The sequence below is a fragment of the Microcebus murinus genome, chromosome 11 (assembly GCF_040939455.1).
Source record: "Microcebus murinus isolate Inina chromosome 11, M.murinus_Inina_mat1.0, whole genome shotgun sequence".
NCBI classification, from domain to species: Eukaryota; Metazoa; Chordata; class Mammalia; order Primates; family Cheirogaleidae; genus Microcebus; species Microcebus murinus.
The window spans coordinates 59,886,487-59,909,274 of record NC_134114.1 but is presented as its reverse complement, the minus strand read 5'-3'; the positions used below and the strand labels follow the sequence as shown (position 1 = coordinate 59,909,274).

Below are 22,788 nucleotides of genomic sequence, written 5' to 3'. Positions count from 1 at the left end.
GATTCAGTCATTAATTTTACAGGGAATTGTTATAAAGTAATGAGACACAAGCACATCTGAAAATTGCTGTCACATATAACATCTCATAAATGTTCTATAGATAAAATGTACAAATGGATTCATCACATTTATATGGTAGATTTGGAAATATGAAGTTCTATACCTCTTACAAGACTTAAAATATCCATAGATATCATATAAATGTATTTTCTTTCCTCCTTAAGAAATTTACATCAAAAGCTCTTGAGTATAGTATTCCATATGTTCCTTTAGTGAGTATGACCTGTTTGATGATTTAATTTAATTTAAGGAACATGAGAGTAGACAGAAGATAGTGCAGGTGTATTCATTTTCTTCCCTCACAGAATAAATGTTTCTTTTAGCTCAGTCATCTGTTCCATGGCACTCGAAAGAGCTTAACTCTCCTTCACATCTGGATATCTTTATCCTGATGAAAACTGCAATTAACGTTGCAACCCAAACTCCCATTTTCGCGGAGACCCAGTGCTCCTACTTGCTTCCTGGTGGTGCCAATCACTTAGCAGTCCCTAGCAAAGGTGGAGGCATGAGCTGAGAGGGGCATAAAGGAACCAGGCAGGTGGACATCCTCATTCAGTGTCGCTCTCATGCCCTGGGGCCCCGACTGTCCCTCACAGTCTTGAAGACACAGCGCTGGCACTGAGAGGATGGCAAGTTTAGGCAGGACTCTTCTTCTTGGGGCCTCTCTCTCACCAGGGAAACGTGGCTCCCAAGTCCCAGGGAAACACCTGCAGGTGCGTAAGGTAGAAAGTCCAGGATGTGAGCTGAACTGGAAAACACCAGAAATCGTGGGGAAACTGAAGGGAAGGACTAGGAGTGCCAGTTCACAGGCACTTGAAACAAAAATCAAAACAAAATTCCCCTCCAGGCTGAGATCTTGGACAGTTTGGGCATTTTGTTCATTGAAGCTGCACCTTTTGGTCTTGCTGGGTGAGCAGCGGTAGGCACCGACATTTACCAGGGCTCCGACTCTGAGAAAAAAACTGAGGGGTGTGCAACTCTCTCTGGGCTTTTTGTTTTTGACAGAGAAAGTGCAGAAAACTATCTAACAAAGTCATTAGATTTAAAAAAAAAAAAAAGTCTTTTTTCAGTTATGAGAGTATCTACCATGCTCCGTATATAAAATGGTGTACATAAAAAAAGTAAGGAATAAAATGAAAATAACCAGAGATAAACATTGTTGTTAATGTTTTGAAGTATTTTCCTCTACCATTTCTTCCTTGTGCATTTATCCGACCAAATTGGATGTATGATCCATCCATGTAGAGTTTGGGGCTCTGCTTTTTTATTTATTACAATATGAGTTCTTCCCTCAGGTAATTAAATGGTCTTCAAAATATAATTTGGGATGACTACATAACTACTTTCTTTAATGGATCAATATTGAAATGTTTTGAGTTGGGTAAGATTATAGGCCTTTTCTATTAAGTACAAGTAGTTCTTAGATTTTTCTTCGTGTTCCATTTTCTGTTTTCCATTAGGAATAATTCTGGGGCAGGGTAGTGGTAAAAGGACTAATTCAGCAGGTTCATGGAGAAACCAGAAAAGTGGATCTCTCGACTTTTGGAGTTTTGAGCTCTGAGCTCACCAATGGTGGGACTCCACTCTGTAATCACAGTCTTCAAAAGTGAGACGCAGTAAATGCCATGCCCTGGGACTTCTCCTTCCCTGATGTTTCTCAATTTCTGATTTCTTTTCAGGATGTTGGGGAATGATGGGAAATACTGAAAACAATGAAACAATAAACAGAAGAGCAAGCAAAGAATTCACAAGAAATGAGCATACGCTGCTATGGCAGGGATAATGACAAACTTTGATTGAAGAGATGATTATGCATCACGAAAAGGTTAAACAAAGGATTTCTATACTGGAAATGTGACGGTGACAAGAGAAAGACATAAGACATCTTATGAGAGACAAAGAAAAGAGAAAAATAACAAAGATCACTTTGGTTAAACTCCATGTTTACATACATAGCTGGTAAAACTATACATTAAAAAAAAATCCAGGGAATAATTAGCACAACATTAAGGACGGCAGTTACGTTTTGGAAGGTAGGAGCTTGTAATAAGGGAGAGTCCCATGAAGGGCTTTTGCATGTTGGCAGTGTTTGATGTCTTGACCTGGGTAGCTTCATGATATGACAATTAAGGTCCTATGTCCATGCACTTTTCTGTGTGATAAACTCAAGAGTAAGACAAAAAGAATCTAATTAATTACTGGACATACTTTCAAGAGTGTGGAATTTGTTTGTATTTGGACTGGAGGAGAAAAAAATATTCAGCAGAGAACATACAGAAAAGAAACAGCCTTTTGTTTAAAAAGGAAAAAGGACTCACATGTAGGATTTGGGACCAGGAAGGACAAAAAAAAATGCTCTTAGTTTGCTAACAGTTAATAAAAGAGTTGTGCAAAGTAATCTTAAGAGTGAGTAGACCAAACTCCTGGCAGAGGTCATTAAGAAACATACAAGAAATGAGAAACAAAAAACAAGACAATGAAGTAAGGACTCCTAGTTATATATGTGTATGTTTGCGTGTGTGTGAGTGCATGTGTATGTATGTGTATGTATCTGTATACATGCCTGAATGTATTAAACAACAGCGGCAATCACCATTGCCCCATGTAATTTATTAATTTCAGGGAAGCAAAAAATCTAGGTTGCAGTTCTTCTAAACTGCTTTTAATATTTTCTAAGTGCTTTGATTTTAAAAATAACAAGACAGTATGGTGTAGTAGTTAAACTTTGCCTTTTCAGCCAGACTACTGAGATCTAATTTCACTTTGTGCTTATTAATTAGCTCTGGGAAAGATTCTTAATCTCTCTGTGCCTCAGTTTTCTGACTGTAAAGTGGAGATTACAGCTCCTACCTCACAAGATTGTCATGAAATTAGATGGAATAATCCGTGTTATTTGCCTAGCACATGCCCATAAATGTTTGCTGTTATTATTATTCTTGTTACCAGTAACTTTTATGGATCTCAGCTCTAAAGTAAAGGTATTGGACTAAATAATTACCAGAGCCCCTTCCTACTCAAAAATGATGGTTTCATTCCCATGGCTGTGACTTTGATGTGTTAAAACTTCCTTGGGCTGTCAGGGAGCCAAGAGTAATCAGCTAAAATTGCATCCGAGTGCAAGGAGTTGAAGAAATAGGAGCTAAAAATCACTCCTATTATTCTGAGTCCATAATGACATATCCACCAAGAAGGACCATAGATAGTGACGGTCACCTCTTTTCCCTGATGACTCCTCCAGCAAATTGACTGAAGTAATTTTTCAAAATGATCCCTGAAGATAATGGAATGCTTGGTGTTTCCATCCCTCAAGGAGTCTGCCAAATAATTCTTTGCAAATGTATCATTCAAAAGAAAGAAAGCATATGCCTTTTTAATCTGCTTTAGTTTAATAAAAAAAGTGCTATCTTGAATATTGACTTTGCTTATATTTGCTGATGATTGATTGCAACCCCAATGTTTGGGGACTATCTCAGGCCCCATCAGGCATTGGGTGTCCATCCTATGCTACAATCACCACTGTGATACTCTGTAAAGGTGGGTTGAAGATGAAACTGGAGATATTTTTATGTTTCTTACTCTGAGAAAATGCTGAATATTTTTGTGACAGGTGTATCTTATGTCTTATATTCAAACATCCTTCCATCTATATTTTAGGGTAATACAGGAAAGAAAGTGTTTATGTCTTTATCCTTCATCACCATGAATCCTCTGCTCCAAGCCACCCCTGCCAGCCCACCACACTCAGAAAGCCCCCTTCCATATCCTTATGTCTATAGCTCCTTTCCATCCCACACTGGGCCAGGGAAGACCATTAACTCATTTAGAGTTTGTGCCCTGTAGACCAGGTGTAATGCAGAGCTATTTTTAAAAGTTGATCATGTATACCTGAATTTTTAAAGGTCAAAAAAATGGAATTGTTAAATTTTGTATGAGTACTGTTTATACTACTTTCGTTGCCCTCAGAGAAAGTGAGAAAGAAAAGAAATAGCAATAATTAAAGATATTGCATCAAATATAATTAACTATATGTTCACGACTGTTTCTTCTAATTTTTTCAGAAAAATTATAACATTTTCTTCAATGAGACGAACTAAAGTTTTTCAAAATGGTAATAAATTTTTAAAAATAAAGATAGTTTCTACTGTTACTATTCCCTCAGACAACTTTAAGTTGAATCTTGACCATTATCCAAAACCAAAAACACTATAATTTCATAAATGGAGAATTCATGAAATAGAATATATTTTATGAAAATAATTGCTTCAATGAAAACATTTATAAAGGATAATCCAGGGAGACAGAACTGATATTTTGTAGGCATTGGATAGAGATCTTGAAGGTTGCCGAGCAGAGGTTTGTAAATGTTCATAAAGTTTCCAAAGATTCATGTTATTGAAACCCAGGAGGGTGAACTGGTGTACTTCTGGCAAGGGACAAGTGGCAGAGAAAAATAATGAGAGCCCTGAAATAAAATCACCATAAAAGAGGAAAAGAAAGTCTAATCGTGTACCCAGTAGAGGGGTCAGAGTTCCACATGTATAAAGTATTGGACCCTAGAATATGTTCCAACGCTCAAGAAGGAGCCAGTTTGTATGCTGAGAATATGGTTGTGTAATTAAATAAAAAGAATTATACTACTGCCCTGCGCCAGTATCATCTGCTTAAACCACTGCCACCAAGAGAGGAATTTACACCATCCTCAGCAGCAACCACTGGAACAGAAAGCTCAGCCCCAAGGTCAACACTTTGAGTATAACAGGGGGCAACGATGCTCTTCAATGTTAAAAGTGGTCACAGTGGTGAAAGGAAGACAACTCCATAACCATCCAGATTGAACTGAGATCTGCTTTAGCAGCTGCTTCTGAAGCAACAATTAGATAACTAAAGATGAAATGTCTGATTTCTAATCAAAACTATAGTTTATTATATCTCAAACAAGAAGCAGCACAATTCATCAAAGTATGTACCTGAATTATTGACACGGTCTTGCCATCTTAACGGTAGCTTGCTTAGATCAGCAGTGAAGAAGCCTGGAGAGTGAGTAGTGATGAAATCACAAAAAGCTTTTTCTACATACAGCCTGTTGAGAATTGAATATTTTTCCTTGCAAGGAGTGTCCAGAACCTGGAAGAAGTGGTAGTCAGTTGGTGCAAGCTCCGGTGAATATGGTGGATGACAGATTGTTTCCAAGTCCAGCTTCTGTAATTTGAGCAATGTTGTTTGTGTGACATGTGGTAAAGTGGTGTCTTGCAAGAGGATTGGCCTGTCTCTACTGGCTAATCTAGGTTGTTTAATCACAAGCATCCTCATCATTTTGTCCAATTGGTTCCAGTAGACATCCACTGTAATCTATCGACCAGGTTTCAGGAAGCTATGGTATGGCTAAGCTATACCAGCATTGCACCACCAAACAGATGCCATTAGCTATTTTTTGATGGAGAATCAGTTTTGGACTGTGTTTTGGCACTTCATCTTTACCCAACCATTGTACAGAATACTTGAGATTGTCAAAAAGGATCCATTTTTCATCACATGTAACAATACCATGTAGAAATGGTTCACCTTTATGTTATGACAGCAAAGAAAGGCAAACTTCCAGATGATTTCTCTGCTGATGCTTATTTAATTCATGTGGAACCCATCTATCCAGCTTCTTTACCTTGCCAATTTGTTTCAAGTGGTCCAGTATTGTTGGAATAGTAATGTCATACCTTACTGCTAATTCACCTGTAGGTTGAGATAGATTCACTTCCACTATAGCTTTCAGCTCATCATTATCCCCGTTGGTTTCAGGTCACCCATGTGGCTCATTTTCAAGATTAAAATCACCAGAATGGAACTTCTCAAACCACTGAGGTCCTGTGTGTTCATTAGCCACACCCTTCCTGAACACTTCATTGATATTTCAAGCTGTCTGTGCTGCATTGGTTCACAACAGAACTCATATTCAAAAAAGACAAATTTTTGACTTATCTGTGGTTTCATAAAAATTGCTCTAAGAAAAATGTGAAAGATAATCACAAGCCAAAACATGCACTTGCAAGACTGAGGATCTACCTTTACAATAAAAATAAAACAAGAAGTGGCAAAGTGAAATATCAGAGATATCAACTGTCAAACTTAGTACTTAAGGAAATTGGACATTTCATACTTAATAATCTAATACTATGGAAGCAATTGTGAAGTTTACTAGCCTCATGGGTTTATGACCTAGCTGAGGTTGGATCCAGCTCCAAGGCAGAGGTTACTCTTTACAAGACAGGATTTAGCATCCTGAGGAATTCTTGGACATACCTGGGCCAGGGGGTGAGGGAAGGACATGAGCCTCCTAATAAAGGAAACCTCTGCAAACCCTATTTGCATCCCAGATAGTAAAAAAGGGACTGCAGTGTTACATAATAGTCAACGAACACTTAAAGGATAAAAACTATTTTTGAATTTATAATATTTTATAATTTTATAAATTATAAATATTATAAATCAAATATAATATTTGAATATATAATATTAGGAGTTATATTGATTGGGACAATTTTGTTAAAACCAATTTTTTTTTACTTCCTGCTTTCACGCCAACATAAATAGTACCCACATGCTAAGCTTAAATATGAATACCTGCTCTCATTTGAAGTGAAAATTTAATAATAAAATCCTTCAGATTAAATCACTGATCAACCAGAAAGTTCACATAAACATTTTAAATTTATTTTGAACAGCAGGATAAACATGCTTCTGGTGCAAAAAAAAATTTTTTTTGACTAAAATTCAGTTCAGTAAATCTGTATTAAATATGGTTTTTTTCATAACATTGCATCAAAAATAATAATGTGAAAGGAAACTGTGACTAAACTGTAATCAATCACTGTTATAGTTTCTTACTATGTGCTAGTACCACTAAAATGCCTCTATTCCATCATGCTCTATTTTGTGTTTGACTTTTTACAAGAATAAATATAGCTACATGTTAAAATACCGTTTTATTCTACATTCCACTTGAATCTTTGAGTAGGCTTTCCAATTATGCTGTCTCCAAAATGAAGATTATCTTCCACTCTGTCTCATGAGTTTATTTCTCCTGAGGTTAACCTTGTTTTCTGTTTTCAAATAAAATATTCCTCTTTCATATACTTTAAGAAAACTAGGGACTGTCCATGTGTTACTGGAAAACATACATACGTTTTCCATCAAACTGCGGGCAGTGATGATTCATGGGTTGGTAGTGAAAGCTGTGCAGAATAGCAGCTAGCCCATGATGAGTGCGTGTAGTGGATTTAAGATGGAAAATAAGGAAGAAGGGCTCATTCAGTTCCAGTCCATCAAGCTCATAAGAAGCAATTAAATATCTGTAATTAAATCTCCATTTACTCAGTGAACCAGAATGGCGCATTCAAATCCAGTCTTCAGGGTAAGTAATAAGCTTTATAAAAACTACATTCATTAATTCTGATAATAAAGAATGTAACAAAAACAATAAAAAATAAATGTATGCTTAAGAGATCTGGTGGCATTTAAGGTCTAGACAGGCTTAACTCAACTCCAAAATTAATACGCACCTGCAGAAATAAAATAAACAACACTAAAAATTAATATGTATTTATTTCAGTACTGGATAAGGGTAGCAATTAATGTGGGCAAGAAAGGGATTTAAGAATGAAACACCTGTGGGTATTAAAAATGGTAACATGCTCCTTCAAAATGATTTCTGTTGCTAGGAACAATATTCGAGACATGTGGAAAGAGGAGATTTATAATATCATAAAAGTGTGATTGCTGGACTCTATAGCCTTCTTGGGTCTCAATAATACCCTTATTCTGTGTAAGACAAAATGGATTATACAACTTTCCATCAAAAATCATAAACGCAAAATAAAAAGTTTCTAATTTGAGTGAAAGTGCTATTGATAAACAATTGTAAGAGTTACTCTATTTATGTGTATTGGGCACTTTTTGTTTTCAGAAATCTGAAGTAGAAACTTAAGGTCCAGAAGAAGTGAAAATGAGACTCCTGCTTTTCAGTAGCTTACATTGTATCTGGAAACTCAAGCCACACTCGTTAAGAAGCAAATAGAGAGCAATTGTAAAGGTGCACATGCGCATCCATTTGCAAGATCCTTTCCTCCCGTTATTTCACCAGCCCACAATACTCCTATGATAGGGGAACGGAGGAGAGCCATTATCATTATCTGCATTTTCAATTGGCAAAAATGAGACAGTGTAGACTTTGGGGCTTGAAAAACTGCAGTTCTGCCATAAAAATAATGTAATTAAAGAATTAAAACACTTAATAAAATCAGGCACCGAGATAAGCAGTTACATATACTTAGTTACAGCTTAAAACAACCCTATGAGATAGGAGCATAATTATATTTCCAGTAAAGTAAAGCTTATTAATAACTTGCCTCAGGACACACAGCCAATAAGTGATAGAGCCAGGATAGAGGATTTAAGCATCCTCTGTCTGACTCAGAGACCAGGACCTGAACCATCACAGCGACCCACCACCTCCATTTACCTAGCTTGATGAGTTTGATGGGTCACTCAACCTCCCTGAGCTCTAGGTTCCCCGTGGATAAAATTCAACTAATAACAACTGTGTCTGCAACTATTGCGTGATTAAATTCTTGCCCCAGTAAATGCTCCATTAAAGATGATTTCTTGCTCTCTTCCCTTCCCTTAGGGGATTTGCCAAAGGTCATGTAGCTGATAACTGGTGGGTCCAGCACCAAGATCCATGTCCTCTGCTCCTATACTCTCGGATTGTCATAAGTCTTCTTCCACAACATGCCAGTGTTATGGAATGTCCACAGTAGGCATTTTTCTCTGTTCACAAGTGTTTATTGCAATTCTGTTATTTGTATGTATGTCCAAAATCCATGTTGTGTAATAGACAAAAGCAAGCAGCTAGCGTTTCTCAACATTCCCCAGGAACTCATTTGAAAGGCGACTTTCTCTGCAAGCTATAGAACAACCACGGACGACTTCTGTAAAAAAATTTTTTTTTTGGAGGTGGGCACAAGGGTGAACTCTGCTAACTGAAATAAAACAGTGTGCTCTACAAATGAATGAATTCCTGGAGATTAGTTATATATATACTTAGATTTGGGAACCATACTGTGAGTATATCATTAAAACCATAAGGCAACTAACTGACCTTTATTTCTAAAGGTGCAGCAGATTTCAATTGACTTTACTCGTTTGTTGGGGTTGCCTTGTCTTTGGATATTCTTTACTACGCTATCAGAAATGTTTAAGCATTGTCTGTGATCTGAAAGAAATTGCTTAAGAAAGTGTAATTTATATGTAAAGCCTGTACAAGAGCACAAAAATAGTCAAGTTCTCCATCAGGTAGCAACTGACTAACCAGCCCCACTGGCTAACAGACATTAAGATGCAGTGAGTTATGTTTTGAAATGCATGAGTTGTGTCTTGATGTTTGAAGACCAGATAATGCAGGAACTTAATAATTACTTGTAAGAATAATCACTTGTAATCACAATAATCACTTGCAATAATGTTAATAACAATAATATTGCATGATGATAATTCTTCCAGCTCTGCCTGTAACTGAAAGCCCTCCTCCTCTGCTGAGGAACAATAGAAATCAGAGGTGAGAACTCGTAGTAGATCTCTGAATTATTCATGAGATCATACATGTCACTCGCATCTGTATGTTAAAAAAAAAAGCCACAAGAGTGTAATAGCACATTAGTGATGCAAATTACAAAAAGGCAGGCTTTATTCTGGTTTAATGACGATTTTCATAATTCAGTTCAAACACCATCCTTACCAAGAGTGAAGTGCTTGTCTTTTATTCTTTACAGTTGCTAGGATTCATTGTGCTTGGCCAGGTCAACATTTTGGGCATCTTTATTTCACTTAGCTCTTATTTATCCATTTTTATCAGCTCCTAATGCACAGCAACATTGATTAACTCACTCTTATAATTCCTCTGAGATGTAGTTAGGGTGAGGTTGCATCACTTGTACATTTAAAATATGTACATTTAATAATACAAGCACAAATGAAGGAAAATATACTGCAAAAATACATGAGAGACAAAGAGGAAAAAAATACAGCGAATGTGGTAAAAATGTTAACATCGAGGGATTTTATGCTATTCTTGCAAGTTTTTAGTAAGTCTAAAATGATGTCAAAATAAATTAAAATTTTAAAAAATTACCTTGCAATGCAGCCTACACTTCCACTAAGTGAATATAGGCCATGAAATAATAGAAGATAGGACATGAGATTTTCAGTTAGCCACAGTTAATATGTCCCTTATAATATGAGCATCATGCCATGCTGAATATAATTTTAGTGTTCAAAAAGATGTATTTTTTGGTATAAAACTATGTTTTTAATATTTTGCATATGCATTTTGTTATAGGCTATATATTAAATATTTATATATACAAATTGTTAAACATGGTTGTAAAACCCTGTACACATCAGTTCAATGGTGATTTAAGGTATTCAAGGGTGATTTTGGCTGTATGTGATTTTTGCTTTACATGCTAGTTTTACGTCTTGTCCCTAAATAAAGTGTGATTCCACTGAACTTTCATTTATGGGATAAAGAAAGGTGTTACATGAATTAGTGTGTTAACATTATTGTCTTGATGACTAGCCTATACTCATAAAATCAAGAGGATAAAAAATGTGTTCAAGTGAGCATTGCTTCCCTTTCTCCTTTCTGTGCTTTTTGACCCCTTTTTAGCACTCTGCCATCACTAGGAAGCTAAAGTGCCCTGATGTCCCTGGTCACCACATGAAAACATCTAATAAATTTAATGTGTTATATGAACCAGAAATTTGGGGCAGGAGGTGAGAAAAAATGCTATCTGTGAAAAGTACCAAACAAAAGGAAATGTACTAAAGACTTAAATCTAAGACCTGAAACTATGAAACTACTAAAAGAAAACATTGGGGAAATACTTCAGGCATTGGTCTGGGCAAGGACTTTTTGAGTAACAGCCCCAAAGCACAGGCAACCAAAGTAAAATTGGACAAATGGGATTATATCAAGCTAAAAATCTTCTGCACAACAAAGGAAACAATCAACAAAGGTAAGAGACAACCCACAAAATGGGAGAAAATATTTGCAAACGACCTGTCTGACAAGGGATTAATAACCAGAACATATAAGGATCTCTAACAACACAACAGAAAAAAGTAAAATAATCTGATTAAAAAATGGGCACATGATCTAGATAGACATTTCTCAAAAGAAGACATACAAATGTCCAATAGGTACATGAAAAAATCATTAGTCATCAGAGAAATGCAAATTAAAACTGCAATGAGTTATCATCTTACCCCAGTTAAAATGGCTTTTATAAAAAAGACAGGCAATAATGAATGCTGGTGAGATGTGGAGAAAGGAAAATCCTCATACACTAATGGTGGGAATGTAAATTAGTGCAACCACTATGGAGAAAAGTATGAAGGTTCCTAAAGAAAAAAATAAAGAAAATCTCTGCCAAATCTAAGTCATTAATGGGAAGAAGTTATTGAGCAGGGAGCATTTCTGTAGCTCTGTGATTGTTAATTATACTCAAATAATTATTCCATTTACTTCTTGCCCCATTTTAGCCTCTGCCACCACTGAGTTCAAGTTACATTTATCCTGATATGCCAAGCCTACTAGAGGCATACAATGCATATTTCAACACAAGACAAATTTGGCCAGGGAAATTTTTACCCTGTATGTCAGAATATAAATCTTTTGGAGCTTTGGTTATTGTGTAGCTGTTTTTTAGATTTTGAAATAAATGTGGAAAGTAGTCAAAAATGCCTAGTACTAAGAGTTGGAAGAACTATTACAAATTGCATATTACTCAAGTTACAAAATATATGCTTCATAAAAGATGTAAAGATCACTCAGTGTCTCAATAATTACTTATAATCACAGCAAGTTATTGTGATAATATTAATAACAATATACTTTACGTAGCTCAAATGGTAGGTAATGAGGACCAAAAGAGGTAATGTTTGTAAAAGTACTTTATACTCTCTAAAGTGTAAACACAAAATAAGAGACTTGCTGTGATGGTTAATTTTATGTGTCAACTTGACTGGGCCTGGGAGTGCCCAGATATTTGGTTAAACATTATTCTGGGTATGTCTGTGGGGTGTTTCTGGATGAAATTAACATTTGAATTGGTAGACTGAGTAAAGAAAATTGCCCTCCCCCATATGGGTGGGCGTCATCCAATCTGTTGAATACCTAAATAAAAGAAAAGGCTTCATAAGGAAGAACTTGCTTGCTCTCTCTGCCTGAACTGTCTTTGAGTGGAACATTGGTCTTCTTCTGCCTTCAGACTCCAACTTAGACTGGAACTTACACTATCAGCCTTTCTGGTTCTGAGGCCTTCAAACTCAGACTGAAACCATACCCCTGGCACTCTGGGTCTCCAGCTTGCCAACTGCTACAGTCTTGGGACTTCTCAGTCCATAATCACATGAGCCAATTCTTTATAATAAACTTCTTTATATATATTCTATGCATTCTATTTCTCCGGAGCATCTTGACTAGCTACAAAAAAAATTTATTCTTATACTTGTTAATTAGATAATTTACAAGAATGACCAGTGGACAGTTGGGTAAATCAACCAGTTTCATGGCAATATCTATGCCCAATGATAAGTCTGAAAATTTTGCACACCCCTCCCCACCAGCATTAAAAGGGCTGAAGATTCGAAGATGGTGTAGGATAATTCCTAGGACAACCCACTTCCACACAGCTTGTCTTGTTGATCCCTAGACTGCTTGATGGTCACACAAAAGAAAAGGAAATGGGATTTCATAGTTTAATAAATCAGAAATTACAAAGCATCATATTAGGTATAAATTGGCATTATGAATTCAATTTATCTCACTTTGACAATGCCTCATATATTTTATATCCTTTTGGAGAAAGTTTCTATATGTTCCTGGTCATTACTATGTTCTCATAGTGATGCTTTTTTTTCTTTTTTGCAATCGTATAGCTGTAGTAATCATATTGCATTCACTATTTTCATAGGTTTTTAGTCGCTTTTTGTTTTCCTTAAAATGTATCTAAATTAAATATCAAGACATTAAATGCCCTGAATAAAAATTAAATAAGAAAATACCCACCTGGGGCATAAGCCCCATCCGTGATAATTAAACAATGTCACAATTTTATTCACTTGTAGGATTCTATCTCTATAAAGCTTCATGTCAAACACAATGGATTAGACTCTCATTAGAAGGGGGAAAAGTCTAGGTTAGTCTGCCCTCTAGTGTAGCTGACTGGTTCCTAAAACAAACTAGGGAAAAACGTGTCCTGGAAGCTGATTGTGCAATTCTGTCGGAATGGCACGTTGCCATCATCTCCAGCACCAGATTTTCACAGCTCTCTCCTCTTTGGGAGCTGCAGACTTTTCTAGCATTAGGTCACATTTCTAACCCAGTTTTGAAAAGAAACGTGTATGGGCCGCACCCTCCTGAGCCTATGCCTGCTTGAAGTCAAGTGTGACATGGATATACTTAACCACAGCTTTTGCCGATTTGTTCTCATTTCAAGAGAACAGGGATGTAAATTAATAAAAGGACACACATTTCTGAGTTCAGAAATGAGGGCTTTAGGAAAGACTTCCAAAATAGAGATATTTGGTGTGAGAACTGTTACTCCAGGTAGGCTAAACTCTTTGGAACAGTTTCACAATAACAAAGCGCCCTGCTCCTGAGCCCGCCCTTCTGCAAGTGAGCTTGCTGCTGTATCAGTCTGATGCTGGACTCCACAGGCCATGCAAGCAGGGAAGAAGCATCTTTGTATTCCCTGTTATGCATCTTCATTCGTATTCTGCTTCAGAGTTAAAAAGTAAAGTGCCTTGGGTGAAAGTTTTTGAAAAATCTGCGGTTTGTACTTAACTGCATAAACACCTCGTTTTTAATAGACAGTCTAATTCTTGCAAGTGGTGTGCTTGCATAGGTCCGAAAGCATTCCTATGATAGGTCAATTCCAATATTATTTCAAATAAGTACAATGCTAAATTACCCTCTTAAAAATTTTTCAAGGCCCTGTGCATATGTTTGCCTGGAAAACTCAAATTTCCTAGTTGATTACAATCTGACCTATATTTCCTGGCTCTTTCCATGCCCCTTTAGTCTATGTCCCAAAGCTACTTGGCTAAGTAGTGGCAGTCTTTTGTTTCTTTTTTTTGGAGACAGAGTCTTGCAATGTCACCCTGGTAGAGTGCGGTGACATCATTAGAGCTCACTGAAACTTCAAACTCTTGTTCTCAAGCGATCCTCCTGCCTCAGCATAGTGAGTAGCTGGGACTACAGGCATGTGCCACCACACCCAGCTAATTTTTCTATTTTTAGTAGAGATGGGGTCTTACTCTTGCTCAGGCTGGTCTGGAACTCCTGACCTCAAGCAATCCGCCCACCTCAGCTTCCCAAAGTGCTAGGATTACAGGCATGAGCCACTGCACCCAGTTGATAGTCTTTTGTTTTTAGGCACCCTTCAATCACTACCAATTTCAGGAAATACCAGGTCCTGACCTTCACAAATGAATAGAAAGGAAACAAATACCCTTTTTACCAACCATAGATTATATGTAAATTGTATATATGTAAATATATGTATATATAGGCATATACAACATTATAAGTTGCAAAACATAAAAATGTCTTACTATTTAAATTTCTGTTGTCAAAGCCAGCAGTTTAGTTGGGCTAAGTGTGGTGACACATGAGGGACACCAACCCCCAAGAGCACCATCACAGACATTACCTGATGATCGTTGGCATAAGGGCTACTTTAAAACCACCAGGGTTTTTTTTTTTTTTTTTCCTTTTCTTTTTCTTTTTTTTTCTTGAGACCGGGGCTCTCTCTGTTACCTGGACTAGAGTACAGTGGCATCATCATAGCTTACTGCAACCTCAAACTCCCAGGTTCAAGTGATCCTCTTGCTTCAGCCTCCCAAGTAGGTGAAACTACAGGAACACGCCACCACTGATCTATTTTCTAATTATTCTTTCCTGACAGTAATATAAGCACCACACATACACAGGCTATTAGGCTCTAACAATACTGATTAAACTGAATGAAAACAAATTAAAGAGGAGAGAAAATATGAAAGAGCAGAGCACTAGGAGTCAAGAGACCTAGATTCTAACTGTGGCTCTCCTGGCCAGCTAGGCTGTTAAGCAATTCACTTTACTATTCTGGAGGCTTCTTTTCTTCATCTGTGACATGTGTGGGCTGGACCTAGGTTAAATCAGAGGTATCTGAACTTTCGTCACCAAACTGCCTGTTCTAATCATCTGTGCCTTTATGGCCACATCTGTGTTTCACTGTGTTTTAGACTCAAAATATAACAGATCTAAGTTTGCCAATCCAGGGACAGTGTTACCCAAACACCAAGTCTCTCTGAGTCTGGTTCCCAGTCTAATCCACATCCATGTCATGTTTACCATTTGCTCTCTGTATTTTTTAACTTGTGTTCTTTGCTTAAGTCTCTGAAAGACATTATGACCCTAATCACTGTCATAAAGAGACAATGAAAGATTGTAGGCTTTCTTATTAGCGTTTTGCATATTTTTTTCATAGAATTTCAAGAGCACATAAAACTACTTGTCCCCTATCAGCATTTCCCTTTACTCCTTTAGTTTGCTGACATGTGATTTTCAAGTCATTTTCGGAAATCTGAAACCTGTTAGAGATTTCAGATGCCAAGATTTGCATGACTGCTATAGTTTTGGCGGGGTCTGCTCTTTTAAGACAACAAAGGCAGTAAATAGAAATCTTGCTTTCCTCTGACTCTGTTCTTTTCCAAAAGAAAAAAATGTCTTTGTGGATGCAAGGCATTTAATAAGATTTCTAGACTGTATTGGTTTAGACTGTTTTTGTTCTTAGTTTTACTCAACATAGCATTTGGGCTTTTCATGTTGTGAACTGCAAGCTTATTCCTGTTATCAGCTTCCACTAAGAGCACAGCCTCATCTGTATTCTCTTTAATGTCTGTGATTCTTTCTAATAAAACTAATCATCTAAGTGCCAATGGTTGGCAGCAATAAAAATATGTTTCTGCCAATATGAACAACTATTTGACTAATCTGAACCCTAATCCTGGCCAAGTCCCTTGGTCTTCATGTCATTTAAGTCAGCTTCTAAAGAGGAAGGGGAAAAAAGCTACAAAAAGAGGTACAGATGAAAAGACTGAGACAGATGAGTTAAGGTTTGGGGAAATGGAGGCATTTGAGGCCTTCAAGATTGGGTATAACTTTAGCGGAGAGAAATGTGAGAGACAGAAGTGGGTCAGGAATATTAAAAGCAAATGTGAAGAGATGAGAAATGGACAGACATGTTGAAGAACAGCCAGAAGTTCAGTTGTGTTATAGACTTAATGTGTGGTAACACTATGTACTGAGAGATGGAGTTGGAAAGGTGGTTTGTAGTTAGATCGGAAAGGATGAAAGAATGGTCTGTACTTCACCAGTGAACAATGGAGAGCAGTGAAGGTTTGAATTAAAGGAGTAACTTCAAAACACCCAGAGGAATTAGGCATATGTGTTCAAAGAAGATTTAAGGGGAAGAAAGAATAACATCCATCCAGTTAAGAAAATTATTTCAATGGGCTTAGGGAAAGGTAATAAGATAGTGGGAATGAAGATAAAGAAACAGAAATGCAGGGCTAGCGGCACTCCTGGGATGTAAGGGGCCACAAAACAAAACCTTTTGTGGGGGGAGGGGCAGGGCTTTTCTTTATATAAACAACCAGATATTTTTCAAAAAGTGTTTTACGGAATTCACAGACTCATGTGAAGTATGGCTATTCATTGAATATTTAAAATAATGGACTGGGAAGAGGTATGTATACATTTGTTTACTGTTGCATCAATGCATATGAAGATTGTTTGCAGTGTCCAGGAACTATCTCTTATGTTCCTTACTGTTACATGTGCTGTTTCTCACCAATTTATTATTTCCTACCACAAGAAAAAGGTAGCAACGCTGTTAATACAAAGCCATGGCTTTTCAGAATCTGTTTATATTGAACCGACATGGTCTTCTTGCCATTGGTTTACTGACATCACTTATTTGATGCTGTGATACCATTATTCAAGATGCTGCACTGTGCATTGTGTTTCCTGAGAATAGTAGATTCCAGTGACAACCTCGAATATTGTTACTGTCTTTTGCTGATGGTGCAAGTCTCAACCAGAGTACATGGGAAATCGTGAATAATAATTCATGTTCTGGTCATTTTTAATTTACCATTTGGAATTTTATAATGTAAATGCAGAACAATTCATCTTTGAACCATATCTTTTCTTGAATTATTTAGTCTATAATCACTACATTCCTAGAGTATGCTTTTTTTCAAACATTTTGCACCAACAGCAGCAGGAAGGATGGGGAGGGGCACATAGGGTGGTGCAAAAATAGTAGTTCCATTTATGCAAGAAATACACATTCCTCATCTGTCTTGGCTTAAGACTGACTCAGGAGAACACAATGTCTCCACATCAATGAGAAGCAAGAAAGGGTATCTGTCAGAAAGGCCTTTTGGTATTGTGGAGCAGTAATCTTGAAAGCCCTCACATGTGTTAGATGCAACCATGCCAAAAGATCTCTGCGAGGGAGGTCAGCCTGTGGATGGAAGGAGTGATCACCCTAGGTGCCAGCAGGGGAGGACATGTTGGGTGAAAGGTGTTTGCCACCATGCCATTGCAGCACCATGATCAGAACATGGATAGGTGAAAGCCAATGCATGGCTCACGTGCATGGTTGGCAATGGGCCAGAACCCAGAATTCATCCTATGTGTTACATGAATAGCAATAAACCCAAATTAGTTCATCAGCATCATTCTCATGGCCAAATATTATACAATCCCATGAAAGAAATAACATACTGACTGGCAGGAGTGATATCTTTTCTCAAATGTTTGTTAGAAGTTTCTCCCCATCACCAAGTGAGCAATCATTTCTGCAGCAGACACCAACTAGGTGTCCTCCAATTCAATTCTGGCACTATCTATCTGGATATAGTGTCAAATCCTACAGGTTGAAAGCTCAGTCACCAAGATTGCACCTGCTAGACTCCAGTCACAAGTCCAAGCCTCCAGAACTTCTTACCCACCAGCTTCAACCCCCTCTTTGGGCTCGATTAATTTGCTAGAGCAGTTCAGAGAACTCAAGGGAACACTTATGTTTACTGATTTATTATAGAGGATATTACAAAGGATCAGATGAAGAGATACAGCTGGCCAGGAATGGAGGAAGGGGCCTGGAGCTTATGTGCCCTCCCTGGGTGAGCCACTTTCCAGGAAACTCCATGTGTTCAGCTGTTGGGAAGCTCTCCACATCCTGTCCTCTTGGGTTTTTATGTAGGACTCATACATAGGCACAACTGATTAAACTATTGGCCACTGATACTCAGCTTCAGCCCCTCTCCCTTCCACGCAAGTTGGAAGATGGAGTTGAGAGTCTTATCCCTCTAATCCTGCCTTGGTCTTTCCTGTGACCAGCCCCTTCCTGAAGTTATCAGGCAACATTTGCATACAAAAAGATAGCATTTTGGAGATTCCAAGGATTTTAGGAATTGTATGCCAGGAAATGGGAACAAAGACCAAATATATAGTTTACAATATCACACACAGACACACACAAAAAAACATACTTCTTTATCTGGACTCTATTTTGTCCTATTAATCCATGTATCTATTATTACTACTGAACTATCAAGTACTGAAACTGTAGTAATTCTGGAAATAAATAATTTAAATCTTCCAGTTTTGTTTTTCTTTTTAAAAATTATTTTGTGTATACTACATTATTTACATTGCCATATACATTTTAGAAACAGCTTGTCAATTTCACATGCAAAAAAAGACTGCTAGGATTTTTATTGAAATGGCTTGAATTTATACATCAATGTAGGCAGAATCAATATCTAAAAATTATTTAGTCTTCTGATCAGTGAGCATGGTATACCTTTTTATTTATCTATATTTTTCAACATTTTCTTTCATCTTTGAGTTTTACTTTTCAGTGTGCATAATTTGCTAAATTCATTGCTATTTCAAAGTTTATGTTATTTACATAGTATTTTAAAATTTTAATTTCCAATAGTTTATGGCTTGTATATAAAAATAAAATTAAATTTTATATATTGACTTTGTATCCTCTGATCTTGATAAACTCACTTACTACTTCAAGTAGCTTTTTTTTGTAGCTTTTTAACTTATTGTCTATAAATAAAGAAAGGTGTATCTCTTCCTTTTCAAGTTGTGCATATATCATACAGTTTATTCATTTTTCAATAAATTCCACAAGGATCTCCCAGTACAATGTTGATCAGAAGTGGTGATAGCAGATATTCTTTCTTTGTTCCTGATCTTAGTGGAAAAACATTCAGGTTTCCATTATTGATTATTACGTAGCTGAAGGTTTTTTGTAAATGTGCTTCACCAGGCTAAGTAATCCTAATTTGCTAAATATTTCTTATCATGACCAGGTGTTAAATTCTGTCAAATCCTTTTTCTGCATCTATTGAGATTTAATTGATAGATTAAATTGATTGATTTACTAATGTAAATACCAACCTTCCATTCCTGATTTAAAAGCTCTTGGTTATGATTTATTATCTTTTTTATATATTTCAAGCCTTGATTTGACAAAATACTGTTAAAGTTTTTTTGTGTTACTTTGTTTTTAGTTTTTTTCTTTTTAATTAAATATTGGGATATGGGTCTGTGGTTTTTCCTAGTATTGCCTTTGTCTTGTTTTAGTATCAAAGTAATTTCAGCCTCATGAAATGAGTTGGGAAATACTCTCTTCTCCTATTTTCTGGAAGATTTTGGGTATAAATTGTATTATTTCTTCATTAACTGTATGGTAGAATTCACCAATGAAGTTAGGTGGGCTTGGAGATTTTTTGATGGGAAGGTTTTAAACTATGAAATCAATTATTTATAGATTATAGGGTGATTTAGCATATCTATTTCTTTTTAAGTAAGCTCTGAGAGTTTGTACATGTTAATAAATTTGTTCATTTCACCTAAGTTGTCAAATTTATTGACATAAGTTTTTTCTAATTTTTAATTATATTTTAATTAAATTCTAAGGACCTGTGATGATGTCTTAATTTTCATTCCTGGTATTGATGATTTGTATCTTCTTTTTTCTTCATTAGTCCAGATAGAAGTTAATCAATTTTATTGATATTATTAACTTTTCAAGAACCAGCTTTTCATGGTTTCTATTTATTCTACTCTTTGTTATTTCCATCCTTCTGCTTACTTTACATTTAATTTGCTCTTCTTGTCAGTTTCTAAGTGGAAACTTACATCAGTGATTTAAAACTTTTTTCTTTTCTAATAAGATCATTTAATCCTATAATTTTTCTAAGTACTTCTTAGCTCTATTTCACAAATTTTGCTATGTCAGGTTTTTATTATTATTCACCTATAACTTCTCTATGATTCATTTTTGATCCATGAGTTATTTTGAAATGTGTTGTTTAATTTTCAAATATTTGGAGATTTTCTCATCTGTTTTTCTGCTAACAATTTCTATTTAATTCTACTGTAGTTAGAGAGCATACTCTGTGTGATTGTATTCCTTTTAAATGTTTCTAAACAATTTAGCATTGGGTTTATTGCTCAGAGGAAGATGATGAATCTACATCTGAAGTAACTTCGTTAGTGAATATAGAGGTGATTAAAAATTGGTTTATGATTCTGGGGACAATGGAGTGGCAGAGACATACAATGACTTTTTTCTGCAAGTCTTAAAAATTCTCTTCCTAAGGACAGATCTTCTCACCTAGTAACTAAGTATAACTGCCAATATATATAACAACAAATTATACATGGTATCAAGGATAAGAGTCAATGTTCATGTTTCTAATAGACACTGGAGAATTACCAAAGAAAGGAGAACATTTAAAAATGTGGCTGTACAAAAGCAAAACTAATTACACTAATTTATGAAGACTATTTGTGTACAGTACTCTCTGCCCATGTGACAAATTAATTTTTTAATTCAATTGTTTGCAATCATCACCTTTTTAAATGATTGTATATTCCTTACACTGCTTATACCTTAATATCTTACATTTAATACTGATATTAAAACAATATGGAAACAATTTTCCTGCCTTCATAAGAACTGTTTGGTGACTATAATAACCCTTCTTTTGTGATTTAAGATGAACATTTATTAATGTTTACAATGCCAGTAACCATGCTCACGGAAGTAGTTCTAACTTAGATAGTTTAAGACAATGGTTCTCAAACTTCACTGCACATAACAATCTTCTGGGGAATTTGTAGATTTCCTGCCCTTTTCTAACCACTATGACTCTGTTAGACTGAGTGAAGCTCAAGAGCAAGTGTCAACAAGCCTTCCTCTGAGCACTTTTATACAGTTGGCATGAAGAGCACATTTTGAGAAACACTGTTGGATTTGAACTGGCTGGAGGATACATGTAGAGATTCAAGGGATGCAAACTTATTTGCCATTCACTCCTTTCCTTTAGAGGTAAGTTGAAGGCAGAATATTTAAGTTTAATTTTATCATATTTTAACCAGAATAGGCGTTCAGATAATTGTTATATTTGTGATTGGATGAAGTATCAGACTCTTCACATTCATTTTCTCCAGGTAGGTATTATTGTCTCATTTTAAGGCAAAATATATCTGAGAGATGTGCAGTAATTTGACCGCGATAACCCAGCCAATAAATGTAAGAGCTGGATTTCAACCCCAGGGACATGTGATCCAAAGCCTGTGCTTTTTCTGCAGCCTCTGCCCACCCACCTTATGTTTCCTTTGTGTTGTCTCCAGGTATAGCTTTCGGAAACTTGCACCTTAAAAGTTATCACCTTAAAAGTAACTCACAGATCCAGTCCCCTATTGTTATCTTGTAAAAGATATGCTGTTAGAATAAATAAAACCAAAAAAATAGGCTGGGCATGGTGGCTCATGCCTGTAATCCTAGCAATCTGGGAGGCCAAGGTGGGAGGTTCTCTTAAAGTCAGGGGTTCAAGACTGGCCTGAGCAAGAGTGAGACTCATCTCTACTAAAAATAGAAAAATTAGCTGGGCATCATGGTGCACACTTGTAGTCCCAGCTACTCGGGAGGCTGGCAGGAGGATTGCTTGAGTCTAGGAGTTTGAGGTTGCTGTGAGCTAGGCTGGCACCACAGCACTCTAGCCCAGGCAACAGAGTAAGACTCTGTCCAAAAAAAAAAAAAAAAACCAAGAAAGGAAACTAAGGTTATTATTCTTTGAATCATTAAGGAAAGAAAAAAAAGCTTTGTTACAACATGCTGGTTAATACTTCTCTCACAGTACTTATCATGCTGTATTGTCATCTTCTATTTAAGATATATTTCTTTCCCACTAGAAACTGAGTTTCTCTAGTTCAGGGCATAGACCTTATTTATCCCTATAACCAGCCACCACTACCATAAACACATGGATAAGCTGCCTTTGGTGGATGCCAATAGCTTACAAGAAATGTCTTTACAAATTCCACTATTTGTATTTACTAGGAGATGTGACCGAAGGCGTTGTTTACTACATTACTCAATATTCCTTATATGACACTCCATAAAATAAATTTCTTTCAGACTGAAGTGCCAGGAAATTTTTTCTGTGCTTCAGAAATTAGTGTGTTTTCTCCTTACAGGCAATATTAATCATACAAATTTTAAAACTTTTTTAGTATTGCTTTGGTTTCCAGCA

The 22,788-nt window shown here is 36.4% G+C and overlaps 1 protein-coding gene across 2 annotated transcripts in view; it reads left to right on the top strand.

The window, feature by feature from the left end:
• Nucleotides 1–22,788, top strand: part of RPS23 (ribosomal protein S23) — a 477,290-nt gene that overhangs the window by 160,304 nt on the left and 294,198 nt on the right. The window contains exon 1 of one of the 2 annotated variants that reach the window (XM_076008153.1): nt 17,263–17,269. The exons of the other annotated variant lie outside the window; for it this stretch is intronic. Within the exon in view, the coding sequence (XP_075864268.1) occupies nt 17,265–17,269 (5 nt within the window). The 5' untranslated portion in view covers nt 17,263–17,264. Of the gene's footprint in view, nt 1–17,262; nt 17,270–22,788 lie in introns of those variants that run through there. 2 annotated transcript variants of the gene reach the window in all.